General features: G+C 34.5%; 1 protein-coding gene across 3 annotated transcripts in view; it reads right to left on the reverse strand.

Annotated features, from left to right (window-relative positions):
* The window catches only part of CTNNA3 (catenin alpha 3), a 1,953,765-nt gene that overhangs the window by 140,079 nt on the left and 1,798,085 nt on the right, over positions 1-15,601 (reverse strand). For all 3 annotated transcript variants that reach the window (XM_027595012.1, XM_027595021.1, XM_027595027.1), the window contains one exon: positions 14,868-15,049. In XM_027595012.1, coding sequence (XP_027450813.1) covers positions 14,868-15,049 — 182 coding nt within the window. The remainder of the gene's footprint in view (positions 1-14,867; positions 15,050-15,601) is intronic.

Raw genomic sequence — 15,601 nt, forward strand, 5'->3', positions numbered from 1 at the left:
TTAATGTCCATCACCCAGTTACCCCATTCCCCCATCTCCCTCCCCTCCAGCAACCCTCAGTTTGTTTCCTATGATTAAAACCAGTTACTTTTAAACTCATTGGACCATTGGTTTAGGATAAAGATTATCACAGATTGCTTTTTTTTCTATAAAAATAAATATTTTGTTTTTAAATATAAAATTAATTCAATATTGTTTATACAATTATCTATATATCACCATCCCAAAGAAATTATTAATAGTTAAATTTCTGAGAGACTTAACATCCAAATGGACAATGGGCAGACTAAATATGACAATAGAGCTTTGACCCACAAACTGCAGCAAGGAGGTCAGGAAAACAAACCACAGGCTCCATAACAACTGACCAAGAGTGGTCAAGTCTTTGGTAATGACAGCTGGTCTACCTATATTTGCCTCGCTTTAAATTCAGTAACAATCAGAGAAAGCAAAATATGTTCCCCAAACCAATAACATATGATGCCCTCCTTGTAGTTAGCCTGCCAGCCTCTTTCTTATGTCAACAATCTCCAATCAGAGAAACCTAAAGTTTTGGGGTTTTTTTGTTTTGTTTTGTTTTGTTTTTATTTCCGTTTTAAAGGTTTCTGTCTTCTCTGCCTGCCTTTGAGTTTCTGCCAAAAGCAAGTGATGGTATCTCTTTTTGTTATACTCTACTTTTCCCCTCGGTGTGGTGGTTTTCAAAGTACCTCCTCCCATTGCCCAGTCATTACTTAGGATATCCTGGATATAAGGAAAGCTGAAGCCTCCATGCCTTAGTGCCGTTTGGATCCACACACTCCTCTGTGTTTTAGGTTAACTCCTGAGTGCAACAGGTCACGCTTAAAATGGATAGAGTGACAAAATGCCTTAAGAAAACTGGCCTATTTGTAGACAGGTAGGCTTAGCTAGTGGGTTGAGTCAAAATTCTGAGAATATCCTAGGAATATTATAGAAATATAAAATCAGAAGAATTGCTGGTTCTTCTGTATTTGTATTTGTGTAAGTATTACGTACACAAGATAAGCTAGTTCCAACCCTTTTGGAAAATGCAGCATGTACCATTCATCTTGGGTAACTAATTAAAATGAAATAAAAAGTTGTATTTTTCCCGTGTTTATCATACATATAGTTGGGCTTATAACACTAATTGAAAATTTTCAAATTGCAGTATTTCAGGCGTATTTGATAAACCATGTGATTATCCACATCTGGCCTAGGAAGATTGACTGATTACCAGAAAAATGGTATCTATTAACAAATAGGTTATCTAAATTTATAAATCATCAAAATATGCTGTTAGTGTTTATAAACAGTTCTTTTTTTCTTATTGCTAAATGTCAGTCTTCAAAGTTTTAGAGGGAAGTATCAGGAAAAACCAGCCTCACTTTGATAAAGGATAACAGCATACATGATTTGACATACAAATAAACACATTTTTTCCGCAGCCTTTTCTCTCCAAAGTTTTCTTCATGACATCATTCTCATAAACATACAATTGGGCCATTAGAATGCAACTAAAAATGCAGACTCTCTGATAATGAAAGGCCTTCCCATCTTTCTGTTTTCTGGCCCAATAGAGATCTTCACTCAACATCTGTGATAGTCTCTCACATGCTTGGGCATAAGTAGCCCAGGTGAGAAAAACTCTCAAATCTTTACTTTCCCTATTTATATCTCAATTCCTGGCAAGATTCTGCAGTCTCTCAGAGCTGAATTTCTGCTGCCACCATGTCTACTCCCATCTATTATCATTCTTTTAGATCTTTTTCTTTCACCTTTCTGCTTCGCTGCCCATCTTCCTATTCTCCTCACCTCTTCTCCCATTGTATCTTATGCTACTCTAGTTCAAAATCCTCCACTGTAGGTACTGGTATATGCTTAATACCAAGGACAGTGCCTGATATTCAGTAGATGTTCCATAAATGAACCAACAGAAATTCTACAAAAGCCTACAAATTTTGTCAAAATAATACATTTTTAAAGGTAAAAATTGACATCATATTGTGCCTTAAAATACACAGTTAATGAGGATAGATATAGCTCCTGGTATATTTCTGGATAAATAGTTTTGAAAATAATAGTGCTTAGGTGTACCTGTGTGTCTCACTTGGTTAAGTGTCCAACTCTTGATTTCAGCTCAGGTCATGAGATCCAGTCCTGCATCCGGCTCATGCTGGGGGTAGAGCCTGCTTAAGATTCTCTCTCTCTCTCTCTCTCTCTCTCTCTCCCTCCCTCCCTCTGCCCCTCCCCCCTTGCACACTCTCTCTCACTCTTAAAAAAATAATATTATATATAAAAAGTATTACTTTTACCTAGGTATATTCAATTTTTTAACTTTATTAATACTGACATTAAAAAATACTGACATTAAAGTTGATACACTCTTAGAAATCATATTTTGACAAAGATGAATATGATGGTTTTTATTTCTTATTAAAGGATAGTTATCATTTTTTATATTTTTCCTCATAATTTTTCAGCAATCGTTCAAAAATACATCCTAAGTGATCATAGAAGGTACAATTAAATATCTAGAAAGTTTTACCTAGAGCCTGTCTCCTGTTCAGATGATGAAAAAAAAATTAGATGTTCTCAAGAGTTACATAAACCATGAAATGTGGGAACTGTTTAGGTTCAGCCAAGATACTGCTTGGACAGAATTTACCTAAGGTGAGAAGAGGAAAAGAGGCCACAATTTATGAAGAAAACATTAATAAATAATCTGAACGTTAAAATATCATAAAGAGAAAACTTTCACAACCCTAATAAATTCCAGTGGGTTTCTGGGTTAAGATGACAGATTGTCACATGTATATAATTTTTGTCCTTCTCCAAGTCCCACTAAAACTACAGATGCATTATTTTTTCTTTTAAAGATCTAAACATTCTAGGATGGAAAGAACAGAACAGGACAAGAGACAACAGCAAGAACTATTAGGAAACTAGAAAGCAGATGCCACATGATAAATAATATAGTCAACCTGAGAAAGCCAGAGTCCAAACCAGCAGTGGGAAAACTAAGGACTAAATTGATTTAAACAGAAAGATTCATGCATGACTGGAATTTGAGATAAAGGGAGGGACTGAAAAAGGCAGTTTGGTCCCCTCACCCACTCCACACCACTGAACATCGGCTTCTCCCTTACCTCCAGAAAAGTCTAGAGATTAATTCTCTGGAAAGGGTAAAATAAACAGTCTTTCATTGGAGGTCTTTAGACTAACTTTGGGGTGGAGTACCTTTTACTGACGACAAGGGTATTGAGTGAATGTGTGAATACTTAACTGTAAATGGAGAGACTTCTAGCCCTCTGCACCTCTGCCCCCAGAACACTTACCTTCCAGGCAGGAATTTCAAAGACGCTTCCCTAGGAAACTAATGAGTACAAGTGGAAAGACTTACTTCCCTCTAGCAAGTCTTAAGTCCTTAAGTCTAATTCTGGAATGTACCAGATTCTGAAGAAAAGGGATGCTGAGTTTTAGAAAATTCCATAGGTTCATTGTAATAATGTAACATATATTTTGTGACTATGTGGATGGTCTTTTATCAAGGAAAAATCATGTTTAAAAAACTAAAACCTGACTTTTCTGCTCTGGAATGAATGCATCACAATGGTAGTGACAGAGATGCTTCATTCTATTTGTAACTGTTCACAGACAACCAGAGTAAAATCTCCATGTCTTCAGTTAAGGGTGGAAAAGGTTCTAAATGGTCTGTGTGCCAAAAGTCTTGTGCCAAGGCTCAGAAATGGCTATATCAGGTTTTACAGGAGTATTTTTTCCATTTCCTAGTACAGTACTTTCTAGCAATTTACCAAGTTTCTATTGGCCTTTACCAGAATTTCCAAAGCCTGTCTAATTATATGGGTATCCCAGTGATGGTTAGACCCCACCGGGTTGCGTCTCTGCTAGTGCCATCCAAAAGTGCTGTCATTCTTCTTACATATATTAGATTTCTTTTCCTTCTGTCATGCTACCATCATGATCCCAATTCTTGAATAGTTCCCCATTTCCCACTTCTTAAAACAACAACAACAACAAAAACAAAAACAAAAACCCCTGTCCATTTTCTAAGGCCTTTTCATAATCTATCACATTTTTCATGCTTATCTTAAACTTCAGGTTGGATCTATATAGTTTTCTTAGAGCCCCCCAAATGGATCTGACTCATTCCCACCTTCTAGCCTCCACCTTTGTGGGTTTGCTCACTTATATCATCTCCTTCTAATCCCCATAGTTCATTCAAATTCTAGTACATACTTCACCTGTTCATACTTTTGTTCTCTGCTTACTCTATTCCCCAGTGATAACTCCCATCTTCTGAAATCCTAACAATTTACAGCTAGAAGCATACAACGCAACGCATCACACAATTGTTATTTCCAATTGGTCTGTTATCCCCATGAGGAAAGGACTGGGTCTTGTTCTGTGTTTAGCATGTGGGTAAAGACTTGCAAAACAATGAGTAGGTACACAGATTCTGAAGTTGGACTGACTTCAATTCAAATTCAATTTGATTTGTGTATCCTTGAGCAACCTAGTTGACCTCTATGAATCTCAGTTTCTTTAAAATAAAATGGAGAATGTAATAACAAAACTTTACTGAAGATAAAAATGAGAAAACATATATTTATCATAGTGAAGTATATAGTAAGCATTCATCAAAGTGTACTATTATTATGCCTCTTATTGATAATAAAATAGTAGTTGAGGAAAATTAGAATATTTAGTGACACTTTAGAAAAGATAATGTATATATTTTACTATTATTATTTTTAAAGGTTTTATTTATTTATTTGACAGAGAGAGACATAGTGAGAGTAGGAACACAAGCAGGGGGAGTGGGAGAGGGAGAAGCAGACTTCCCGCGGAGCAGGGAGCCTGATGCGGGGCTCAATTCCAGGACCCTGGGATCATGACCTGAGCCGAAAGCAGAAGCTTGATGACTGAGCCACTCAGGCGCCCCAATATATTTTTATTATTTTTAAAAATATATAACCATTTAAACTCTGTGTGTGGGACAAAGAGTGTACCAACTACCAAATAGCGACTGCTATTGTTGATAAACACTGCCCTGCCAAATATGACCCCCATCCTCACAGGTCCCATTATAAAGAAGCTAAGACTGCAGCAAAAGAAATGTGATGTGGGTGGAACTAAGGAACAGCCTATATATAAAACTGCTAAATTTAAGGCTCGGAAAAACATTGTAATGTCTGAAAAAAAAACTCTTAAAACAGAACTGGGAATAAAAAAGGAGTGAAAAACAGGATTGTATCCATTTTAAAACAATTGGAGATTTATCACAGTCTATATGAACTGAAATTAAACTGAATCTGGATTCAATTCAAGTGCAAAAGATTATCAGAGTCCAACATTCAATTTTGTTACTCTTCCTTTACTGCAAGTTGGACACATATTATTCCTGTTCTGTGGATGTCTTTGGCAGTGACAGTAGATTGTGAGAAAGCTGGACTGTTTAGCTTTTGCAAAACATGAAATGTGTCTATTTTCCAATGAATTACCACTCTGTGGAGTTGTGAATTCTCTTCTAACACCCCAGCTACAGATTGCAAAACCCTCAAAGTCACTGAGCATCCTTTCCAAAGACATATTCAGCATTCTTTTTTAAGTTGATTCAAAGTATGTAGCTTTGGGAGGAAATAGATGCAGAGCAGAAAAAAACTACTGAAGTCTGTATTTTCATCACTTGTTGGTGACATACCCTTACCTTTACACTTTTTGTTCTATTTCTTGACCTCATTCCCCTCCTTTGACAGTCTGGACCCAGTCAGTTTTTCCAATATGACTTTTCTAATAGTTTCTTTTTATTATTATTATTATTATGTTATGTTAATCACCATACATTACATCATTAGTTTTTGATGTAGTGTTCCATGATTCATTGTTTGCGTTAACACCCAGTGCTCCATGCAGAATGAGCCCTCTTTAATACCCATCAGCAGGCTAACCCATTTCCCCTACCCCTCTCCCCTCTAGAAAGTTCAGTTTGTTTCTCAGAGTCCATAGTCTCTCATGGTTAGTCTCCCCCTACAATTTCCCCCCCTTCATTCTTCCCCTCCTGCTATCTTCTTTTTTTTTTTAACATATAATGTATTATTTGTTTCAGAGGTACAGGTCTGTGATTCAGTAGTCTTACACAACTCACAGTGCTCAATTCTCTCATGCCCTTGAACGCTGCTGCAAATTCCTTTCCATCCTAGGAATTCAGATAAATCCAATTTTCTAGTTTACTCAGAACATGTGAAGGGAAAATCTACTCACTCTGTTCCTAATGAATATTTTAGGTTTCAAACTGGGTGATGAACCATAAATGAATTAATGAGTGATCTTCTTAGTTGACTACCTTTTATAATCCAGATCGCTTTTTGTGTCTTTATCTAAGCTCTCATTCTATGTTTGCCTTTTTATACTTCCTCATATTCCACAGTTGATATTGCCCCACAAATAGAAGTTATTAGGCATTTACTTCATAAAATTCCCTCTATTTATTCATACATTTCCTTCCTCTGTTATTTTTTAGTTTTTGTTTTCATTTTTTAAAATATGAATTTCAGTGCAGTTAACATACACTATTATAGGGACGCCTGGGTGGCTCTTTAGGTTAAGCATAGGACTCTTGGTTTCAGCTCATGTCGTGATCTCAGGGTCCTGAGACTGAGCCCCATGTCTGTGCTCCAAGGAGGCTGCTTGCCCTTCTCCCTCCCTTTCTTCCCCTTCCCCCACTCAGGTGCACCTGCTCTTGGGTGCATGCATTTTCTTTCTCTCTCTCAAATTAAAAATATATTATATCTTTAAAAAAATATAGTGTTATATTAGTTTCAGGTGTACAATCTAGTAATGTATACCTGAAACATCGAATTATGTGATGAGCACATTATTTAGTGCTCATCACATTTCCTTCCTCTTTTAGAGAGAGGTTTCCTCCTCCTTTCCATGGTTGCTTGAAAAAAGATTCCTATAGGCCTCTATGTAAAAACGATAGAGGTACCTGGGTGGCTCAGTCAGTTGAATGTCTGACTCTTGATTTCAGCTCAGGTCATGATCTCAGAGTCATGAGATTGAGCCACACATTGGACTCCACACTCAGTGGAGAGTCTGCTTGTCCCTCTACCTCTGCTCCTCCCCCCACTCTTTTTCTCTATCTCTAAAATAAATAAGTAAAATCTTAATAAATAAGTAAATAAATAAATATGATAGATTTTTTTTGACATCTGTACTTATGGTATTGTACTCACTTTTTTTTTAACTACTAAGCTTACTACATTTACATATTACAAATACTGATATATCTATTATGATTCTAACATGTTTATAGTTTTTTATATGCACTCCCCATTTTTTTCTAATTTTATTCTCATCTTCTAACTTCTAACCTCTCTGCATTACTTTCATCTACTGATATGTTAATTTTGTTTCAGAGCTTCCTCAGAAATTTAAAAAGACATTATATGCATTCTTTAGGTAGCAAAGCATAATGTTAATACACCAATGTTAATGTTCTCAATTCTCCCTGAATATAAAAGTAGACCTTTTAACTCTGATCTCCACCAATTACATAGTCCCTGGGCAGGTTGTTCATTTCAAATAGTCTTTTCTATTATCATTGTTGTTTTTCTGCCAAGCTTATTTGAATATGCCAACAGATTTTCTGATTTCTTTGCTCATCATTGTTTCTTGCATCTTAATTCTTTACTTTAGAGATAGAATTTGTGAATATGTAATTTGAAATACATCAGTTTAATAGGTCATATACTTGGGGTCTCTATATCTTAAAGATGAACTTTATTGACTCAGACTCCAAGGAAAAATCTTTCTTGTTACTCCTTCAAACTGGTCCATGGAATTACTTCTAGTTTCCTTTTAGAGGCACAACTCTTGGCTTTTACAAGCATCTCACTTCTAGCTCCCCTGACTATATGTTTCCTCTTAATGCCACATGGGCATTAGAAATTAAAATCTTTAGTGTTCAACACTTAAGATCTATGTAAGGGTTAAGGAAGAAACAAAAAGAGTGGGTTTCCCTGTCAGAATGGCTAAAATCAAAAACACAAGAAACAACAAGTGCTTTAGCAAGGTGGTGGAGAAAAAGGAAGCCTCATGCACCGTTGGTGGGAATGTCAGCTGGTGAACACACTGTGGAAAACAGTATGGAGGTTCCTCAAAAAATTAAAAATAGAGGGTCACCTGAGTGCCTCAGTCAGTCAGGTGTGTAGCTCTGGGTTTCGCCTCAGGTCATGATTTCATGGGTCTTGGGATTGAGCCAGGTGACAGGCTCTGTGCTCAGTGGGGAGTCTGTTTGAGGAGTCTCTCCCTCTGCCCCTCCCCCCCACACTCTCTCTCTCAAATAGATAAATCTTTAAAAAAATTAAAAATAGAATTTCCATATGACACAGTAATTTCACTATTGAGTATTTGCCCAAAGAAAACAAAAACGTTAATTGGAAAAGATAATATACACTGTTATGTTTACTGTAGCATTATTTACAATAGCTAGATATGGAGGCAATCCATGTCCATCCATAAATGAGTGGATAAAGAAGATGTGGTAAATATACATATACATATGCAATGGAATATTACTCTGCCATAAAAAAATGAAATCTTGCCATTGCAACAACATGGAGGACTTAGAGGGTATAATGCCAAGTGAAATAAGTCAGTCAGAGAAAGACAAATAGCATATGATTTCACGTATATGTGGAATTTAAGAGACAAAATAAATGAAAAAAATAAAAAAGAGAAACAAAAACACAGACTCTTACGTATGGAAAATAAACCATAGAGAATTACCAGAGGGTGGAGGAATGGGTAAAATAGGTGAAGAAGATTAAGAGTGGACTTATTGTACTGAGTAATGTACAGAATTGTTGAATCATTATATTGTACACCTGAAACTAATATAATACTGTATGTTAATTATATTTTAATTTTAAAAAAATAAATTAAAAAATAAAAAAGTGTATTTCTAGAGCTTAAACTTATGTTTACTCCATTGTTGTTTGGGTTTTTGTTTGTTTATACTTGGTTTCTTCTGATTTCAAGTTGCAATTCCTTTCTTTCTTTTAATTACTTTAAATTATTTTTTAAATTTTCCTAGTTCATTCAACCAGTATGTATTATATACTGTCATGTATACATATATGTACACATACTATAGTATATACAGCTACTTCGTATATATATACTGTTTAGGTTGTTGTAAGTTCTGGATATAAAACAATAAAGTCAAATTTCATACTTTCATACATTTTATAGTCTGTTAGGGATATAGAGGCAGGGAATATATAAATACATGGGCTAGATAATCCAGTATGTGGTAACTGCTAAAAAGAAAGTTAACAGGATCTTGTAATATAGAGAGACAGGTTGGGGAGGAAGGCTACACTGGATGGCCAAGAAAGGATTTTATGATGGAACATTCTAGCTAAGACAAGAAGGGACAGCCATTTAAAGTCATGAAGACTTACCTTCATATCTGTTTTTGTTTGTTTGTTTGTTTCCCTATTTCTCAGTGTTTATGCTCTACTTCTTTATCTCATTTTTTGGTTATAGCTTCTTACTCCCCTTCTACGATTTCATTCTATCCCTTCCCATTTCCTCTCTCCCTTCAGATATTTCAAAATCTGTCTTGACTATGCTTCCTTTAAGATACTATGTTATTTTGGGCGCCTGGGTGGCTCAGTTGGTTAAGCGACTGCCTTCGGCTCAGGTCATGATCCTGGAGTCCCTGGATGGAGTCCCGCATCGGGCTCCCTGCTCAGCGGGGAGTCTGCTTCTCCCTCTGACCCTCCCCCCTCTCATGTGCTTTCTCTCTCATTCTCTCTCTCTCAAATAAAGGAATAAAATCTTAAAAAAAAAAAAGATACTATGTTATTTTTATTTTCTTATCAGCTAGTCTCTCATCCACCTCTTTTAACGACTGTTTTTCCCTTTCACCATTTAGTGAAGCTACTCAAACAAAAGTACCCACAAACTGAGAGCTGCCAAAATTACACTATCTTTTCAATCTTCATTTTTTTAAAGATTTTATTTATTTGTGTGTGAGAGAGAGAACCCGATGGGGGCGGGGAGAGGGAGAGGGAGAAGCAGACTCCCCTCTGAGCAGAGAGCCCTTCCCCCACCCATGGGGCTGGTCCCAGGACCCTGAGATCATGACCTGAACCAAAGGCAAATGCTTAACCAACTGAGCCACGCAGGTGCCCCTTCAATCATCATTTTAACTAAAATTTCCTCAAATAAAACAACTCATTGATCATTCACTGAAATTCCCTTAACTATGGCCCAGAATCTTTCTTCTCATGTTACAAATGTTCTTATAATCACTTGAGTGCTCTGTTTTTATGGAATTCTATTTCCTCTGCCCACTTCTTGGAATTTTGCTTCTCGTGGCTTTGTCCTTCATTGTTTATCCTTCTAGTTCCACATTCTGCCTATAAATATATATATATATATATATATATATATATATATACACTCTAAATATTTACATTACAGAATTAAGAGACTTCTCATTGCCCTACTTATCAGCTGATATTAAAACAGCTCTTAGTTTAGATTTCTTTCCATAATCTGCTGTTTTCCATATAAATCTATGGACACTTTAAACCATGTCTAAACTGTAATTCAATTTTTTACAGGAAATGTTTCTTTCATGCATGTTTCCTATCTAGGTTAATTGTATCAATGCCATAATAAAATATTATTTATTAATCCTTATTTTCAGAATCAACCTATAACATAAGCATGGGGGATTTAATTGTTGAAAAGGATGTAAGTATTACCTATCTTAATGTAAAAGATGTAGTGGAAAGAAGTTGGGTTATGAATGAGACACAGAATGGAGCAGTTGGCTGGGTGCCTGGGTGGCTCAGTTGGTTAAGCGACTGCCTTTGGCTCAGGTCATGATCCTGGAGTCCTGGGATCGAGTCCCACATCGGGCTCCCTGCTCAGCAGGGAGTCTGCTTCTCCCTCTGACTCTACCCCCTCTTGGGCTCTCTCACCCTCTCTCTCTCAAATAAATAAATAAAATCTTAAAAAAAATAAAAGAATGGAGCAGTTGAAGGCAGAAGAGTGAAAGTAGGAATCTCTTCATTATACATAGTTGGAAGTTGAGATATAACTAACACATAATAACAAAAAACCAGTTATGAATAAAATAATATTATCAAGGACTGTAAATATAAACAGTGAAAATATATAAATTCATCAAACTAAGGAAAGGAGGGGGAGAAAAGAAGATGAACAGTCTTATAAGTTATCTAAATTCTCATTTGTAGGAAAAGACAATAAATTATATCTCAGAGAAGAAAGTATATTGCTTAGAGGTATGGAGATAATCACAAGAAATGAAATCATACAAGGTTAAAATACCTGCTTCTCCTTTGTGGAGGTAAGGATTGCTTTTCATAAAGTGTTACAATTTAGTTAGTTTCACTTTGCTGTCTCTTCTCCCTTTCATGTATATGTGTAGATATGTACACATAGTGGGTGTTATTTATAATATGTATAATATATTAATATTTTTATATATGAGGAAAATATGTGTATGTTTATTGTTGTCTGGGTAAAATTCCTTGGTATATGGTAACACCTTTCAATACACAAATTTAAGCTTAGTCTTACATATGAAAATATTTTTATACTTTTAAATATTGGTTGTTTTATTATTTCTTAAATTATTCTTCAAAGTGTCCAAGGATATGTATACTGGAAACTCTTTGCCTCCTCTCTCTTTCAAGGTCTTTTTTTCTCTTTTCTTCTTTTTTTATTTTTATCTCATCACTGTCTCTTAGTTAATCTCCTGCTTGTTTTCAATGCTCCTTATGGAATTTTTATTTGAATCTATTTTCCTTTGGATTTATAATTTGTCATTTTTGAATTTTTTCTATTCTTTAATTTTGATGAACTTGTTACATTCCTCATCCCTTTTTTAATTTTTTTCATACCTCTTAGTTTTTGATTTTGAGTCTGGATTTTAAAAATAAACATCTCCAACTTTTTATTATTTGAATATAGTTGGCACAAAATTAGCTTCAGGTGTACAACATGGTAACTCAACTTCTTTATACATTTCTCTATGCTCACTTAGCTACCATCCATTACCATACAACACTATTACAATACCATTGACTGTATTTCCTATGCTGTACCTTTCATTCCCATGACTTATTCATTCCATAACTGGAAGCCTGTATCTCCCACTCCCCTTCACCATTTTGCCCATCTCTCCACTCCCTTTTTTCTGGCAACCATCAGTTTGTTCTCTGTATTTATACGTCTGATTTTGCTTTTTGTTTCTTTATTTGTTTTGGTTTTTAGATTCCACATATGAGTAAAATCATATGGTATCTGTCTTTGTCAATCTATTTTACTTAGCATAAATACCATCTAGGTCCATCCATGTTGTTGAAAATGGCAAGATCTTATTCTTTTTTTATAGCTGTGCAATTTTCCACTGTGCATATAGACCACATCTTCTTATCCATTCATCTATGAATGGACACTTGAGTTGTCTCCTATCTTGGCCATTGTAAATAATGCTGCAATAAACATTGGGGTACATATATCTTTTTGAATTAGTGTTTTCATTTTCTTCGGGTAAATACCCAGTAGTGAAATTACTGGATCATATGGTAGTTTTTGAAATTTATTTCAATTTGGTGTGTTGCATTACAGTTTTATTTTTCTGTTTTGTATTTGTTTTTTATTTTTTTTTTTATTTTTTTTTAAAGATTTATTTATTTATTTATTTGAAAGAGAGAGAATGAGAGAGAGAGAGAGCATGAGATGGGGGAGGGTCAGAGGGAGAAGCAGACTCCCTGCTGAGCAGGGAGCCTGACGTGGGACTCGATCCCGGGACTCCAGGATCATGACCCGAGCTGAAGGCAGTCGCTTAGCCAACTGAGCCGCCCAGGCGCCCCTGTATTTGTTTTTTAGACATAAGGGTCTCATCAGCTGAATTGTTTTGATTATCTTCTTTTCCCCCCCAGCTTTATTGAGGCATAACTGAAAAATACAACTGTAATATATTTAAAGTGTACAGGGTGGGGATTTGATATATTTTTATATCATAAAATTATTACCACAATCAAATGAATTAATACATCCATCAGTTTACATAGTTACCTTTTTGGTGTGTGCATGAGAATGCTTAAGATTTACTCTCAGCCAATTTCAAATATACAATACAGTATAAACAATAGTCACCATACTATATATTAGATACTCAAAGCTTATTCATCTTATAACTGAAAGTGTGTGCTCTTTGACCAACATTTCCCCATTTCCTCTACTCCTCATTCCCCACCATTCTACTCCGTTTCTATGATTTTGATTTCTTTTTAAGATTCCACATAAAATTTGTTTCAGAGGTACTGGTCTGTGATTCATCAGTCTTACACAATTCACAGCGCTCACCATAGCACATACCCTCCCCAATGTCTATCACCCAGCCAAAAAAAAAAAAAAAAAAAAAAAGATTCTACATAAAAAATATTCCATCATATATATATATACATATATATAGATACATATATATATATACACACACACACACAACATTTTCTTTATTCATTCTTCTTTTGAGGAACATCAACATTGTTTCCATGTCTTGGCTGTTGTGAATAATGCTGCAATGAACATTCATCATGATACCCTCCTGTAACAAATCTATCTTAAAAGTTTGTCCAATTTTATAAATTTAAAAGTTACTTTATTTTAAATTATTTTAGGTTGAATATTATTCACAGATTTATGGGTCATAGTTTTATGGGAAGAAATTGGTGAATTATCTGCTCATGTCTTTTGTCCATTCTAGGATATTTGTTTTTTTATTCTTCATAATGTCTTTAAGTATTCTTTATATATAAATGACATCATGTTTTTGTTATTTTTTGTTACAAATGTTTACCCAATTATCCATTTATAGTTTGATATTGTTTAGGACATTCTATTGGTCTACATAACTTAATTTTTAATGTAGTTCAATTTAGTAATCCTTTTTTATAAGTTCTTCCTTTTTCTCCAATGCTTAGAAAGCCTTTCTCAATCTTAATATAAATAAAAGATTTGTGTACATTTTTCCACTTGTTACAATTTTAAACTTACATTTATTACTCGACCTAAAATGTATATTTGTATACAATGTATGGTGATATAAATGAATGTTTTTCTAAGTCTACCAGGTCGGCTTCAGAGTATTCTTCCGCTCTGTGTCTTTTAAAATTACACAAGCACTAAATTACCTCAATTATTGTAGTTTTGTATATTTTAGTAACTGGTAGGGCAAGAACTGTATTATTTTACTGCTCTTTGGCCAGCTCTATAAGATAATATTTTGAAGCTATAATAAGCATGTTATTGTTCCTGGAATTTACACATAATGTATGATTCTTTCATGTATATCATTAAGTCACTGTGATTCAAAATATGTTTGGTTGAGAGCTCAGTAGCAAAAGATATGAATCTTGATGACACATAAATCATTACAACTAAAATTATGTAGCTATGGAAATCAAATATTCAGATAGCTCCAACCGAAATCATAATTTGACTTATCAATTTCTTTGTAAAATAATATGCTAATATGAAACAGAAAAGATTCCTAAGGTGACAGGGTATAAAGGAGATTTCTAAAATCATTTTTTGGCCATTTATGAGAAACTTTGCCATATTTATTTACCAAAACCTCTAGAACTACACACCCACAACTTTCTAATTCTATATTATTTGTGTTTCTCCCACCATTTAGTTTTTAGCACCTGCCACTTAGAGAAACTTAGGTTTCATTACTGTGACAAATGTTTCTACCCATTATAAATGTTATGCATCATTTTCCACATAATTACCTTGTGAAGTCTGTCATCTCCATCATAATCATACACATCTTCTTGGCCAGAACAATGATATCATTGCTGGTATCATCCCATATCTCAATCTCAGCATCCAGTTTACTCTTTACTTTCTTGAAATCAGCAACTTGCTCAGCAATCTTTTCCTTTTCTGCCTCAGGCAATTGAGTCATCTTAGCCTAAAACATGTGATAAGTAGATTTATAATCATTCCACTATGTCAAAAATCATTTTAGGAAGAAGTGGTCATTACAGGATATTCTTAAACTTGTTCATTTAAAAACAGAGACATGTCATGGTTTTTTAAAATCATATAATCAAAACTTTCTAGGCTTAATTTTTCCTATGAAAAATCTATTAAAGTATAAATGTTTGCTCTAGAACTATAATTTTAAATTTGAGAATAACAATGTATAATTTAGTATCTGATATACTTAATTCTACTCCTTAATATAAATGTGAGACTTCTCAAGTTTCTAATGCAATACAATTTAAATTAATTCAGGCTTAATATAATGCATCCCATATATTAGAAAAGCATATGCCTTATTTAATGGTATTTAATGGAAAATATGCTTCAAAAAGTAAAAGTATAACAAAATTATCTGGAAATATCTATTGACATTATAATATCAATTTATCCATGTATGAATATACATTCAGACAGATCCTTACACAAACACTGAATATATAGTGGTAAACAATAATAGTATACATTTATAAATCATATG

This window comes from Zalophus californianus, chromosome 15, assembly GCF_009762305.2.
Source record: "Zalophus californianus isolate mZalCal1 chromosome 15, mZalCal1.pri.v2, whole genome shotgun sequence".
In the NCBI taxonomy this organism is placed as follows: domain Eukaryota; kingdom Metazoa; phylum Chordata; class Mammalia; order Carnivora; family Otariidae; genus Zalophus; species Zalophus californianus.